This window comes from Pleurodeles waltl, chromosome 3_1 (assembly GCF_031143425.1).
Source record: "Pleurodeles waltl isolate 20211129_DDA chromosome 3_1, aPleWal1.hap1.20221129, whole genome shotgun sequence".
In the NCBI taxonomy this organism is placed as follows: Eukaryota; Metazoa; Chordata; class Amphibia; order Caudata; family Salamandridae; genus Pleurodeles; species Pleurodeles waltl.
Window position 1 is genome coordinate 1612492672 of NC_090440.1, and position 16573 is coordinate 1612509244.

The window sequence follows — 16573 nt, forward strand, 5'->3', positions numbered from 1 at the left end:
TTGAAAGGGAGCTGAGCTAACCTCCACGCACTTCACTATCAATGTTCTGTTTCGGAGGAATGTCTCCAAGATGCTCAAAGCCGAGCCCTTCAAACCTGCCTGATATAGATGGTGTGTCAATATCTGGGGCGAGACGTGTCAAATGCAGCTGACAAATCTAGCAGGATTAGAATAGTGCCACCTCCCTGATCTACCTGTTTTCTAATGGTATCTGTGGTGCAATCAGGGCAGACCCCGTACTGTGATTGTTCCAGAATCCATGTTGGGAGACATCCAGTCATGTGCCAACAGGAAGGTGGCAAGTTCTTGTTTGATGTGTTTTTCTAGTATATTTTAGCCAAAATAGGCAGGAGAGTAATAGGACATATGTTTCTCAGGTCCCCTGGATCCCCTCCTAGTTTTATTTTTTTTATAGGTTTAATAACAGTCTCTTTCCAAGTGACCGAAAAAAAAACCTGATTCCAATACCTCTGCATATATCATCTCCAGTTGCACCGCAATAGGATGACTAACCATTTGCAGCACTCTGGGGGGACAGGGGTCATTTGGTGACCCCAAGTGAATCCTGAATAGAAGGGACTTGATTTTATTAATTACTAAAGATGGAAACTTTGGCAATGTTGGCCCCCCGACCGCTTCACCATTGGTGCCAATATCCTGCTCCCCTAGATCTGGACGTGGGGTTGAGAAGTGAATTTTTAAGATCTTATCTCTAAAGAACTCGGCTACTTTATCGCATAAAATCTGCATATTTTCTAGCTCTTGAGTGGGGGTAGAGGCATCTAAGGCCTTTACTACTCTGAACAATTATTTTGGGACATTACCTTCACTTCTAATTTTCTGTGAATAGTAGCATGCCTTAGCGACTTTGATAGCACTTTTGTATGTTCCCCATAATTCCCTAAGCTTCGTTCTACCTAAGAGTCCATGGTCAAGTTTCCATTTTCTTTCCTCCCTTCTGCATGACCTCTGGAGTGCCTTACGCTCTTCAGAATACCATGGGGCAGAGATTTGTTTTCAGTCATGGACTTGACTTCCCTTAAATGGGCAACTTCTCAATTGCTTACCTGACCCAGGAATCAAAATTCGCCACTCCAACACTAGGCTTCCCTCAGACCTCCTGTGGTGCCTCTCTGGGGCAAGAATAAGATCCTCCCTCTCTATACGACCCCAGTTTCTGCTATAGGTGGTAAGAGTCTGCCTGGGGTCCTTCCATCTCCTATATCTTACTTCAAAGGGGACCATGCTGTGATCTGTCCAGTCTAGCTGCCTGCACTCCCCAACAGTAACAAATTCCTGTGTAGAGAAAATGCGGCCCAATAAATGGCCCATTTTATGAGTGTTTAAAGAACCACTTTAGTCCAACCAAAGCAGGACTTAGAGTGCAGGAGGGTAAGGGTGTCACTATTGTCCCTATCCTGCAAATTGCAGTTGAAATCCCTAAGGATTAGACAGTGGTCTGTGGAAGTTAGAGAGTCAGTGATTTGGACCCAATTCTCCAGGAATTTCTTCTTGGGCCAAGGTGGACGATAGACCAGGAGCCCTTCCAGGCTTAAGATATTCCCTTACTCTAGCTTGAAGTAGCCACCTTCACAGGCGTTCGTAATAACAGCTAAGGGATCCATATTACAGCACAAACTATTTTTGAAAATGATCACCACCCCACCTCCCCTCCTATCATGCCTATCTAACCTCTCCACACCAAATCCCATGGGCATAGCTGTAACAAAGTCCTGGTCTGAATCTGATCTGGCACAGGTCTCCGTCAAGAATAAACAATCCAGTTTGAATTCCACAATGACTTATTTCCAAACCATGTTTAATTAGGGAATGGGCATTGATCAGCCCACATCTGAGAGTGTTGAGAGTGGCCGTCCTGTCTCTCACAGGTGGAATACTCTTACGGGTCCCTATGGAACCGAGTAAACGGTCATTATTAATACATTCCTGTGGTTTCCAGGTACAGTACCTGCAACTCCATCCGTCAGCAGGGGGAAGAGGAGCCTCCTTCTCTATCTGTGCGCCTGTATATTGTATGTGGATAATGCGTTAGTTAGGGCCAATAGCATTTCTGGCCCCTGGGCCTGGTCGGGCTTGGATGGGCGCAGAAGGGATTGCCTTAGGTTGACCTTCAGCACACCAGTTGCGCGCCCGCTGCGTTCATCGGTGGCTCGTCCCACTTAAATGCTGACTGCCACATGAGGTGAAAAGGGGGAGTGGCATCAGAAAGGAAGACTATTCCGACGTCCCCTATCACAATAGGTCATCAAATATGGCCGACACAGTTGATTCAGGAGTCTGGCGATAACCGGCCCTTTACCCACAATAGTGTGCTCGTAGTGAGCAAAATAAGCTGGAGGGAAGTCCCCCCGAGCCAGCACTCGAGTTGAAGCCCCAGTTAAAAGTATTTAAAAACACACAGTATTAAAATTAGCTGCAGAATGATTGTAATTTCGTTTTTTTTTAAATAGATCAGGAATTAAGAAATCCAGCATCAGCGTTCTTACCTGGTGTGGAGAGCAATATTTCTTTTCATAAGCCAATCGGTTGGCTTCTATGGAGAAGCGGAAACTTTTTCTTTTGAAGCTGCTTTCCGATTCTGACTTGTGGAATTTTTCGTTGTCTCCCTTTTCATCACCGACGAACTGCTCTTTTTGCTTCAATTTCTTCCTCCTGTTTCTCCTCTCTTTTGCACTCTTTGAGCTCAGTTTTGATGCTTCAGAAGAACTCTCCGAAAGCCCACCTTCTTCACTAAATTCCCTTGACTCAGCCATTGCCTCGGCAACAGCTGCTGCTACTGCCTGTCAGACCACCAGAGAGAGACAATTATTTTTTGTACATTTATCAAAAATTTAATTTGCTTTCTAATGCAAAAATATATTCACAACAGTCAAATCTATTGGGTCTTCCGTCAAACAAGTGAGTGTTTCCAAAAGCAATTAGAATACATAATTAGAATAAAATAGCAAGCGTGGGTTGTGTTGAATTATTTCACTTTTTAATAAGATCAACTGTGATCTAGGCATAAATCCTACAAGAATAGGCAAAAGACCAAGACATGATACTGTAAAGTTCACAAGTAAGGTTGGCTACGGAGCAAACACCAATTCGAATTAATATTTCCTTCTCAAGAAAGACTCAGATTTAAACTTCAAACATCGCCAATGCCAATAGGTTTGGCTTGAAAGGAATGTAGTATGATAAGGTGAAGCGTACAATTAAATAGCATGGGAATGGATATGCATTTGTGAGGAAGCAAAGAACTGTACAATATTGGTGTAGATTCAAAGGTAAGGTGACAATTGCTCTATCAAGCCAGACCTAAACATCCATATAGATTAACGGCTGCCCTTCTTCTATCAGAGCTTCTACTGGGGAAAGCACCATAAATTATGTAGTTATGTAGACACTTTCACAATATTATAATACCACATGTACTTCTGAAAGTTTGAGAGCAGACAGCTAAATAAACAAACAACATTACAACAGCTGTCTCGAACACAAGCACTTTTTTGTGGAAGCACAATACATCTGCCCAATCAAAACATGTACCCCTGACTCCTGACATGTGAACGGAGCCAAAGCCCCTCTCTAATGATACTGACATAACTGTCTGGCAGAAGCTGCGCTCTCAAGTCAGACTATAAAAAGAGCTCAGCTGGTGCATACACTTGATTTCAGTCAAAAAGCCAGCATGAGCATAACAGTTGCAAGAGAACTGAAAGGTGAATGAGAAGGCCAGAACTGCAGCACATGCATCAATAAGTTTTTCACTGACAAATAAAGAACACCCTGTAAATGCAAGATAGAATTATGTTTCCAATTTGAAATAATGTGTTTTTGATTAAAAATAAATAAAACCAAAACACTAGCAGTATTTGTGAAAAAAGGCAGCAAAAGAGAACTTGACATCAGATGGATGCTATACTTGGTTATATTATGTAACCTAGTGTACAAAGTTGTCATTTAAACTTTTGCTTATTAATGTAGATAATTTTGTCATAAACCCTTTCCCTTTATAATGACTCCCTTGCCCATAATGCAAGGATCTTCCATAACTCAATGGGTACCTGAAGTCTCCCTGCAGTAGGAATGGTCACTGCTTTTAATATATATATATTTTTTCAGTTAAACAACGTGTATTAAATTCGGTATACCTGGTCAGTGAACTGCTCTGACACCGCGTAGCTTCAGCAGTAAGTGAAGCCAGTCTGTTTCTGACCTCTGACCCCGGGCAGTAGTTTGAGGCCCTCCTCCACCCGCAGGCTCTGCCTTCATCTGCCTGCACCTCATCCCTGGTGTCTAGTGGGAGGGATGTGCTCTTCTGCTAGGCTGCCCTCTGCCTCTTCTCTTTTTCCGTCATCTCCCCTCATTTTTATTCTTTTATTGTGCCGTTTTCTGTGCCGTTTTCTGTGCCCTTTTTTGTGCCTTTCGCTTCTGCGCTTCCTCTTTTTTTTCATTGTTTCCCTTCTCTCCTCTCATTCGCGCTTCTCTCTCTTTTTCCCCACTGCTGCTGCCCTCACAGCCCACCCCCCTTATTTGTGCTGTTCTCCCACTCCCACTCCCCCCTCCCAGCTGTATTCTCCTCCCCCCGCTTCCAACTTAATGGTGCCGCTCTGCGGCCGCGCGCTGCCACAGCGAAGGCGCATCTAAGGCAAGCCCGTCTGCGCCCATCCACGACCAGCGCCAGGACCCCTGGACCTCTCACTCACTACCGCTACATGCCAACAGCACTCATCGCACTCAACCAAGAACAACAACTCTAAACAGGCATCACCAAGTGACACCAAGGGACCCTTCACCTGTCACCACTGCAAATTCACCAGCCTCCGATACTCAAGCCCACACCGAGGACCCGCAAAGCAGAACACAACCTCAGATGTTTCCTGATCAACACAAGCTGCATCCATAGGTACGTCATCGAACTCTGGAACCACATCGAAACTACATCCCCGGATGTCGACTTCCTCACAGAATCGTGGCTTAACCCCTCCTTGGCTCCAGACATCACCATCCCTGACGGCTACAAGATCATCTGCAAAGACCGCACAAACCGCCCCGGGGGAGGCATCGCCATCGTCCACTAAGAGTGCCTGTGCCTCTCCACCAGCACCGGAGACACCACAACCAACTTGGAACTCCTCCACTTCAATATTGGAACCAGCCCTAACACTGCTCTGCGGGGCACCCTCATCTACAGGCCGCCAGGCCCCCGTAACCTATTCTGCAACACTATCGCTGACCTTGCCACCACCCATGCACTTGCTTCCAAGGACTACATCCTCCACGGGGACCTCAACTTCTACCTGGAGAACCCCAATGACAACAACTCTAGGACGCTGCTCGAAAACCTCACCAATCTTGGACTCAAGCAACTCATCACCTCACCCACCCACTCCGCCGGACACACACTCGACCCCATCTTCACCGCCAGCAACCACATTTCTATTAGCCACATCACCGAACTCCAATGCATCGACCACCACTGTATCGACTTTATCTTCAGCAAATCCCCCAACTGACACCTCACTCACCTACCCCCCTGCAGGAGCTGGAACAAGACCACTAAGGTCCAGCTACTCACCAGCCTCAATAACTCACCCCCCAGATGACCTTGACACAAGCACGGCTGCCCAAGACCTCATGAACTGGATCTTAGACTGCACCAACACCTTGGCCCCTTCAACAAACCCTCCAACAGAAACACATCAATGAAAGCCAATTAGTTCACCCCGCCCTCAAGGAGTCCAAACAAAACTGCAGACGCCTCAAAAGAAAATGGCACATTGACAAGACCCCCACCAACCACAAAGCCTTAAAAAAAGCCATAAAACACACACCACCAACTCATCAGGACCACATACAGAAATTCCTTCCGGGAACGCATCAACAACAACGCACACAACAGCAAAGAACTCTTCGTGATCATCAGCGAACTGACCAACTTCAGAGCGAACTCCACGGACATCCACCCTCACAAGAACTCTGCAACAACCTTTCCACCTACTTCCACTGCAAGATAGCAGACATCTACGACAGCTTCCCGACTCTGGATCATCCCACGCCCACCACCATCATATCCACCAACAAAGCTCCTCCAAACCCCCACCACCTACTCTGCTGGGCCAACATCTCCGACGAAGAAACCCTCAACATCATGAACTCTATCCACTCCGACTCTCCCTCCGACCACTGCCCCCACCACAACTTCAACAAAGCAAGCAGCACCATTGCACCCAAACTCCGGCACATCATCAACTGCTCCTTCAAAACCGCCACCTTCCCAGACATTTGGAAAGACGCTGAAATAAAGCCCTTACTGAAGAAACCCACTGCAGACCCAGACGACCTAAAGAACTTTCCGGCCCATCCCTCTACTACCCTTCCCAGCTAAAGTCATTGAAAAAGCTGTCAACAGACAACTCACCAAACACATTGAACTCAACAGCATCCTGGACCCCTCACAGTCAGGCTTCTGGAGCAACCACAGCACCGAGACCGTCCTCCTCACCGCCAAAGATGACATTCGCATCCTCCTAGACAGGGGTGAGATGGAGGCTCGCGTCCTCCTCAACTTGTCTGCCGCCTTCAACACCGTCTCCCACCACACTCTACGGACTCGTCTCCATGACGCCGGCATCAGCGACAAAGCGCTAGACTAGATCACCGCCTTCCTCTGCAAAAGGACCCAAGAAGTCTGACTCCCCCTTCTACTTGGAGGCCACCAAGATCATCTGCGACATCCTGCAAGGCTCCTCTCTGAGCACAACTCTCTTCAACCTCTTCATGGCCTCCTAGTCACCATCGCCAGACACCACGCACTCAACATCATCTCATACGCCGATGACACTCAGCTAATCATCTCCCTCACCAACAACCCACACACAGCCAAAGCCATCTTCCACAACGGAATGAAGGCAGTCGCCGCCTGGATGAATGAGAGCTGCCTCAAGCAAAATATAAAAAAAACAGAAGTCATCTGCAACAACCTCTCAGCCTGGGACATCTCCTCGTGGATCACTGCCCTCAGGAGCTCTCCAGCCCCCACTGACCACGCCCGCAACCTCAGCTTTATCCTGGACTCTTCACTCTCGATGAACCGTCAAGTCAGCGCAGTCTCCTCCACCTGTTTCAGCACCATGCGCATGCTCCGGAAGATCTTCAAATGGATCCAAATCGAATCCAAAAGAACAGTCATCCAGGCCCTCGTCAGCAGCCGCCTGGAGTACGGCAACGCACTCTATTGCGGAACCACCACCAAGGTACGGAAAAGACTGCAACGCATCCAGAACGGGTCCGCCCGTCTCATCAAGAACGTCACCAAACACAGCTACACCTCTGCCCTACTGAGGGAGCTGCACTGGCTCCCAATTGACAAGAGAATTACATTCAAACTTCTCATTCATGCCTACAAAGCCCTTCACAACGCCGGACCACAATACCTCAACCACTGACTCCACTTCTACACACCCACCAGACAGCTCCACTCTGCCGACCTCACCCATGCTGCCGTCCCACGTGTCCGGAAGGCCACAGCCAGAGGAAGATCCTTCTCCCACTACTCAGCCAAGACCTGGAACTCCCTTCCCATCCACCTCAGAAGATCTCCCACGCTATCGCAATTCAGAAAAGACCTCAAAACTTCTCTTCGTCTGATCCCCTCTGTTCATAAAAGACTACACACTCACTGCCCCCCGCCCCAGCGCCTTGTGACTAGCCACACTTTACAAGTATAATGATTGATTGATTGATTGATTGGTATACAGAAATTAGAGGTATTAGGTAAATAAGGCAATTTGGTGTTGCTGGATACATTCTAGTATAATTTGGTCAGAAGGTTACTCAACAAAACTGATTTACATCACATATAAAAACCACAAAGCCAGATTAAATAATCATATGTTGCCGGGAGATTTTGTATAATGCAGAGTAAGAAAAGAGAGCCGTATACAAAAATCCGACAAGTCAGACTGTGAGATTTATCATTGTACTTTACCCAAATTAAATTTGAGACAATGTATGATATAGAGAGGACAAAAAGACAGAGAGAAAAAATGAGATATAGTAGATATAAAATAAAACCTGGATATAAGGGTAGATTAAATATGCCTAGCAAACAGCGCCAAAGGACAGTTATCAAGAAGTGAGGGGTACTACGGTGCTCCCATTCAAGACCACAAGTAGTTAACACAGTGTGGACAATTAAGGGGGTTTGTTATGTTGAAGATATTCATCTAGAGTGCTCCATAGGATTCCTGACGAGGTAAGAGAATGCACTTTCTGAAAACAGGTATTATCAGCACTACGCACAAAGAATAATCTGACCAGCCATGCCTAAAATTTTTTTTTGCACTTTTTCATTCTGAAAGCATTACCTTTGAACAAATGGCAAGCAAAAGATCAATTTATTGTGGGTCTGCATTGTTCACGGGAGGTACAGCCAAAGACGCATGAATATCTAGTAGTAATAACATTTACTGGAACTGTAATTTTGCAAACTGTTTGTAGAAAAGCTTGGCTTTGTTGTCATAGAGGGAGAATGTGTGTTAAATTAAAGAACATATATATTAGATCTCTGGGAATATTCATACAATTCTGGAATAGGTTGGAATCAATAAGAACCTGTTTGTATAGCTTCACTGGATTCCAATATGCGTTGTAAAGCATCCAAAGTCTCATTTGTGAAAGGGCAGGGATAATTTTCTTTTTAAAGACCAAGGACCAGGCATTTTATCCAAGTTGACGGTAATATATTTGCCTCTAAGGTATTTCTACTATAAGAGCTCCAAGTGTTAGTTTTTTGTGAGGTACGTTTTTGGGGGCAAAAGTTACATGATCCTCTTCCATGAATTTTGTTAATAATGTCAGGAGATCTGGAGTACAAATATAACCCTGTTTTCTTACAATGGATTTAAGTAAAAAAAAAATCCTAAAAATCTAAATTGGAATGGGTATTCTTGAGCTGTAATTCAGAGAAGGACAATGGGTTCTCTTGTGCCCAAGATCTTGAATCCTTGCCCAATTTTCCTAGTAAACTGGGGTGCCATTGATCTTATCATGTCTATTAAATGAGAGAGAATTGCTTTTGGTTTAGGTTAATTTAGACTCCATTTTTCTGTCTAGTAAACGGAGCGCATCTAGTGTGTATTTGATAATCTATTGAGAATGTTTCAAGTGAATAAGATTTGTGGACAAGATTGAATTTTATGCACCTGGGGGAGAACAGGAGACAGATCTCTCTCAGTATGTCACTAAATTGGGTTATCAAGGGAAAATGGGGAGAACCACTATGCACATTGTCTGGCTAGAAAAGCCAATTGGTTTATTTGGTAGTCAGGAAATCTAACCCCACCATTCTTTTTGTCTCATGTAAGTTTTTTTTTTCAGAGAATTTCTCATCTTCTTGTTCTTCTAGAGAAAATCTGATAACAGGTTATCAATTGTTTTAAGGAAGGTGCTTGAACATTTTAAGGGTGGCATGCTTGTAGGGAAATTAATAAGATGTGTTATCATCATTTTGATAGTTTTCAGTTTTCCACCATCATGTAATAAATTTAAATGACCATTGGTGAAGTGTCTCCTCTATTTTTGTTACAGCTTTATTTTTATTTATCAAGGTTGTATCATCTAGATCTCTGCCAAACCAAATAAAAAGATACTTAATTGCTTTATTTTGCTACTTTAGACTTGTTTTGTGTGTTATTGATGGTACGCAAAGAGGAGTACATGGGAACACATCAGTTTTCTCCTTATTTAATGAATATCCTAAACCTTTGGCATAGTTGGCTGTAGTTAGTAAGAACAATAACAGAGATAGGGGACATCCCTGCAGCATACGCTGATGTAATTTGAAAGGCTGTGAGATGGAACTATTTATTCTGACTGTAGCTTGTGTATGGGAATAGAGAGCTAGAGTCATATGTATAAATTATTCTTGTATTTGATAAGAGTGGCTCTAAGAAAGGTCCAAGAGACCCTATCAAAAGCATTGGCTTTGTCAAGTACATGGCAAAAACTCCTTATGTTGTCATAATTCAGTCTGCCTTTAAGAAAGCCAGGTTGCGCTGGGTGAATTAAAGGTGAAGGACTTTTTGTAGTCTATAGGCCAATATATTTGATATATTTTACAATTAATATTTATAAGTGAGATTGGTAAGTAATTTTTAATGTCTAAAGGATCTTTTTCATCATTTACAATAACTATTATTGTTGTCATAGAGGTAGCCTTCAATATTGCCCTTTTTAGCACAGCATGAAAAGAGACTGCAGAGAGGTGTGAGGATGGATGAGGACTATCTTTTGTAAAATGTGCTTGTGATCCCATCTAGCCCTGGTGATTTCCCTATTTTTAGACCTTGAATGGCTTTTACGTTGTCTCTTTGTGTTACAGGTGCATTAAGATACTATTTTGGATCTTTATCTAGCATTGGAAGGGAGAGCTTATTCAAGAAGTTATTGCAAGAAGCTAAGTCAATAGCACAGTCTGGTTGGTATAATTTTTTATACAGGAGTTTGACGGTCTAAACTTCACATGTGACATCCTATCTAAGGAACAATCCATTGGAAGGTTAAAATCATTCAAAATGACACCTTTATTTTGAGGAAGGTCTGAGAGAACTTGAATAATGGTGGACCAGAAGGAGAAGCCATATTGTGTGGAGCATAGATGTTGACAACATAAAAGTCAAAATATTCCTTCTGTGGTGAGACAACCACCCATTTGCCTAAATTATAATTATGCCATAATATTGGATGGTTTGGCGTATAAGATAATACCCCCATTCTTCTTTTTGGATGCAGGATAGGTAAAACACTTATTAATCCAAGAGTAGTTAAATTTCTCCAGTCTCTAGGGGCAATTCGAGTTTCTTGAAGAAGGATAATATCACCTCTAAGTATATAGCAATAACCAATATGTTTTTTCATCTGACTGGATTTTTCAAACTTTTTATATTTAATGACAGCACTTTTATTGAAGGAATCAGGTTAATGTAAATGAAGCCCAGATTCTGCAGCTTTTATGTGTGAACCTGCTGGTGGCATGTTTATAAGCAGAAATACTGGTTTACTATCAGGTGTATTAGCAGAACTGAGGGTGCAAGCATATCAGGCAGGAACAGCACAAGGAGCTAAAAGAGCATGTATAAAACTGATAAAGCAGAAGTAAGATAGAAAGAAACACAAAGGAAACAACCACTACAATTACCCCTACCAACTCCCCCAATAGGGGCCACAAAACCCTCTAAACACACTGATAACAACAAAAAAACAAGGGTGGAGAGTGCCCTGAGTGGCTCTTACAGCAATACAGCATATGAATTTTAACGGATGCTTAACCATGTAACATCTGGATAAAAGAACTTTAACCAGGAAATGGGTGCAAAATAGTAAAACTTTAACATAAGCATACACAGCTGTTGTGAGCCGAGGTACATAAACTGGATAATCAACTTAGATATCTATGGCAAGAGAATAGGAAAGAACAGCAGTTACTACCACAAATCTCTTATAACAGAGCTAATGGAGAGCAAATCATGCATTAGTATGTGATAATAGTGGAATTTTTTTTTGTCCCAACTGAGTTTAAGAAAAGCATTGTTGAAGGAATAAAGTATTGCACAAGTATCATAGATATGACAAACCAATTGCCTAGATTTGGAATGGAGAAACACACTGAGCATAGAAACAAGACATATGCATATTTCAAATATTAGCATAAATCGAGAAAGTCAAAAACTGAACTCTCAGCAACAGGTGTATTAGTAACTTGAACTAGATGTCTGAGTACAAGTATGGTCATGAAAGGGACATGCTTCGGGTTCTTGTCCTTGAGTAAGTAAACCACATTAGAAAGTTTTACTCCTGCTAAGAACTCCTGAAGGTCGGAAGGTTCTTCAAAGAACCCGGTGTGTCATTAAAAGTGATCTTAAATCCTGACAGCCCCACACAGAAGTGTGGTATTGAGAGGTCAGAAAGATGTTTCCGTAGGGCAAGAAAGCCCTCTCTGCAACAAACAGTGTCTTTCGCAAAGTCCTGCGCAATGCTGATCTTGGAGCCTTCCAAACTTATTTGTTGGTTCTTTTTCATGTGTTGCAGGAATTCCTCAGTGTGTTTGTATCTCTGAGCCCTGAATATCATGACCCTGGGAAATTTCCCAGCCTTCACAGGTACGGCAGAGAGATTACTAGATGGGACTCTGTGGGCCCTTTTTGAAAATAAGTTCCCAACGTGCGTGGGATCTAGACGTCCAGGAATTCCCCACAGTTTGCTGAATGTTCCACTCCTTTCTGGAGGTCAAATATTCATAGATTACATCTGGGGTTCTTGTTTTCCAAGTCAGTGAGATCTAGCGATAGAGCAGTGACTTTGGCACTTAGGGAGTCAGGGAGTTTTTGACTTTTTGTTTGCTCATCCCTCACACAACTGATACAAAATTCATACTCAGTCCTACTGGCTAGATCTTTAAAAATGTTCCTTGAACCCTAAATTTCCACATGCATAATATCTGCATTTGCTTCATGCTTTGATTCAAGTTGTGTAATGTTAAGAGGCATTCAAGGATAAGATCCATCTTGGTTGAGTGGTCCGATTTAAGTGTTAGTGGAGAGTCCAGTAGTGGAGGTGAGGATTCAGGTCAATTCTGACTCACTTTTGCATACATGTTGTCTCTCATTTCTTTCTCCCTGAAACCACCATATCAGATATCAGTGGAAATAGGATCAAGGACCCTTAATGTGAGTCAGATACCAGGCATCCAATAAGTGATCAGCACCAAAGATTTTCCAACTGTTTAAATGCATCTTCAGTTAACACCAGAAGTGACTTCTTGAGAACCAGAACCAGACGCCTGCCAGTATAGTTAGAGGCACAACAGAGATCTCAATATTGAACAGCATAAAGGTGAAGAAAAAAAAGTCTAATAGAGAATAAGTCACCAGCCCAAAGGAGCAGCCATAGTTAGATAAGGCCCATGAGCTGTGGCACACTGAAGAACTTGGAAAGTTAAATGACATTATTGAGACAGCACTATCCATGTCGGCAGCTATTGTGTCTATTAAAGAGCTGCCTGACCTTCATGCCATAACATGTAGTAGACCACAAAAAAACAACCAGGAAGGTGCCACTGAATACATCAATCACAAAAGGCCTTACATAGTCACTATACACATCATGGTAACCCTGCATAAGTATTACATGCCAGCTGCAGTTTCAGTGGCCATTTTTATTGCCTGACGTCAAACTCTGATAAAGATGGATCGGTAAGGAATGGGATAATCCCTGGGCAGCTCCAGGCTCATATGGCACAGTGGAGATATAATCCTCAATAATCTCTAGGGGATCATCCAGGGTGGCGTACGGGTGTGTGACGAGCTACGGAAGCGATTGGTTGCACAGAGCATCTGCTTCAGGCAGCCATCTTTCGAAGACACAGGCCACACCCCTGGTTCATTTAATTAATTAAACTCACATTAATGCTCGTACACTACAACTCACCTTTATTGAAAAACAATGCAGCATATCTGATGTACCAACTGCACTGCTGAGATGCGTGCTGTGCAACTACAAAGTCAGTTGGCAGGAGAGGTCACTGTACCTTAATTCTTACTTTCAAAGGCACTTGCTAGCTAGTGATTACATCTCGTGCCCCACATATACATATAATAATAGCAACACCACAAATAAAAACAATATGTGTGTGGCTTGTGATGCAAAGTCAAAGGAATGGTACACCTTCTTCGACATAATTGAATGAAAATAATATGGCCCAGGTGATGAAGAAGTCACTTTTTCAGAGATCTTTGAGGAAGGCCAGACCCTTTGCTGCAGGTTTGCAGACTCTGAGCCAGTGTTCACTAACATGAGACAGTGGTCCAAAATTGGCTCACAGACTGCATATTACAATTACATTTCACATGGAGGTAACTCTCCTAATAATTACAAGGCCTCTGCAGTGAGATTTTTCCTAACAGCACACGTTCAATTCATTGAATACTAGTTTTAGTACATGTTTAGGAAAAACAAATACACATGACAAAATGACATGTCTAAATTGCAAATGCAGAAGCCAAGGGTGTAATATGCTATTTATTAGTATTGTTGATGCAGAGGCCTCTCTGGAGTCAGCACACACTCAACAACATAATAAATATCATGTATTTTACATACTACATATGTACTATTTACTCATGCAGAGGTTGCTTGTTGCAATTGCTTTACACACAGAAACAACTCTCCTTTTAATCATGAGGCCGCTTAAGTGGGTTTTATGTTGCCAAATAAATTAATCTCCTTGCATTCTTGTGTTGTTTAAATATATTTTGTTAAAAAACATACACAAGAACCAAATGCGATGGCATAAACCATATATGCAAAGTATAATAAGCTATTTATTACCATTGCTGAGGGAGGGGAAGTGCATCATGTGAGTCGTAGCCCCTCCCCACAGTCCCAGTCTTTCTGTGTGTATATATATATATATATATGGAAAATGTCACTTACCCAGTGTACATCTGTTCGTGGCATTAGTCGCTGCAGATTCACATGCTGTGCACATCCCGCCATCTGGTGTTGGGCTCGGAGTGTTACCAGTTGTTTTTCTTCGAAGAAGTCTTTTCGAGTCACGAGACCGAGGGACTCCTCCCATTTCGACTCCATTGCGCATGGGCGTCGACTCCATCTTAGATTGTTTTGCCCACAGAGGGTGAGGTAGGAGTTGTGGATGCTAGTAATAGTGCCCATGCAATGGAGTGAATGCGTATGTACATAATAAAGTTTCAAGTAATATATTTACAAATGTACAAATGTTTAAGATCTACTTCTAAACGGCTACAGGCTCCCGGGGAGGCGGGTGGGCGCATGTGAATCTGCAGCGACTAATGCCATGAACAGATGTACACTGGGTAAGTGACATTCTCCGTTCGATGGCATGTGTAGCTGCAGATACACATGCTGTGCATAGACTAGTAAGCAGTTATCTCCCCAAAAGCGGTGGTTCAGCCTGTAGGAGTTGAAGTAGTTTGAAATAATGTTCTTAGTACAGCTTGACCTACTGTTGCTTGTTGTGCAGTTAGCACATCTACACAGTAGTGCTTGGTAAATGTATGAGGCGTAGACCATGTTGCTGCCTTACATATTTTGTTCATTGGAATATTTCCTAGAAAGGCCATGGTAGCACCTTTCTTTCTGGTTGAGTGTGCCTTTGGTGTAATAGGCAGTTCTCTTTTAGCTTTAAGATAGCAGGTTTGAATGCACTTAACTATCCATCTAGCAATGCCTTGTTTTGAAATTGGATTTCCTGTATGAGGTTTTTGAAAGGCTGTTAGACTTTTCATCCTTGGCGTGGTCTCCCTTAACTTTTTGCCTCTGTTCCCCAGGTTGTTGATGTGTGCTGGACTCTGATTTTGCTGTTTTTGTTACTCTGGGCACTTTACCACTGCTAACCAGTGCTAAAGTGCAAGTGCTCCTGTTTAAATTGTATGTAAGTGGTTCATCCATGATTGGCATATTTGAATTACTAGTAAGTCCCTAGTAATGTGCACTAGAGGTGCCAGGGCCTGTAAATCAAATGCTACTAGTGGGCCTGCAGCACTGGTTGTGCCACCCACATAAGTAGCTCTGTAATCATGTCTCAGACCTGCCCCTGCAGTGTCTGTATGTGTATTTTTACACTGTAAATTCGACTTGGCAAGTGTACCCACTTGCCAGGCCTAAACCTTCCCTTTCCTTACATGTAAGGCACCCCTAAGGTAGGCCCTAGGTAGCCCCAAGGGCAGGGTGCAGTGTATGGATAAGGTAGGACATATAGTAATGTGGTTTATATGTCCTGACAGTGAAATACTGCCAATTTCGTTTTCACTGTTGCAAGGTCTGTCTCTCTCTCATAGGATAATATGGGGGCTACCTTTAAATATGATTAAAGTGTAGATTCCCCTAGAGAGTAGATGGACATGTGGAGTTTGGGACCCCTGAACTCACAATTTAAAAATACATCTTTTAGTAAAGTTGATTTTAAGATTGTGAGTTTGGAAATGCCACTTTTAGAAAGTGAGCATTTTCTTGCTTAAACCATTCTGTGACTCTGCCTTGTTTGTGGATTCCCTGTCTGGGTCAGTTGACAGTTGGGTTGTTTTTCACCTCACACCAGACAGTGACACAAAGGGAGCTGGGGTGTGATCTGCATTCCTGATTAGCCATCTCTGCTAGGAGGGAGGGGTGGAGTGGTCACTCTCATCTGAAAGGACTGTGCCTGCCTCTGACAATGCTGTCTCCAGCCCCCTGGTGTGTGTCTGAGGCCTTGCCTGGGCAAGGCAGGATTTCACAAGAAGGTGTGAGTCCCCTTTGAAGAAAGGTGACTTCAAAGACTAAAATGGGTATAAGAAGGGCACCCAAACTTACAAACTTTAGAAACACTTCTGGAATCAAGGGGAACCTCTGCCTGGAGAAGAGCTGATCGCTGAGGAACAAGTGCTGCCCTGCCTGTGACTGTGCTTTGTGGAGCTTTCCTGCAGTGCTGCTTCTGCCAGAGTAAGAGGGCAAAGACTGGACTTTGTGTGCCTTCCATCTTGAAGAAGAA

At 43.3% G+C, this 16573-nt stretch overlaps 1 protein-coding gene across 2 annotated transcripts in view; it reads right to left on the minus strand.

Moving 5' to 3' along the window:
* Positions 1 to 16573, minus strand: part of LOC138285390 (sodium channel protein type 2 subunit alpha) — a 666155-nt gene that overhangs the window by 262746 nt on the left and 386836 nt on the right. For both annotated transcript variants that reach the window (XM_069225263.1, XM_069225264.1), the window contains exon 13: positions 2508 to 2801. In XM_069225263.1, the coding sequence (XP_069081364.1) occupies positions 2508 to 2801 (294 nt within the window). The remainder of the gene's footprint in view (positions 1 to 2507; positions 2802 to 16573) is intronic.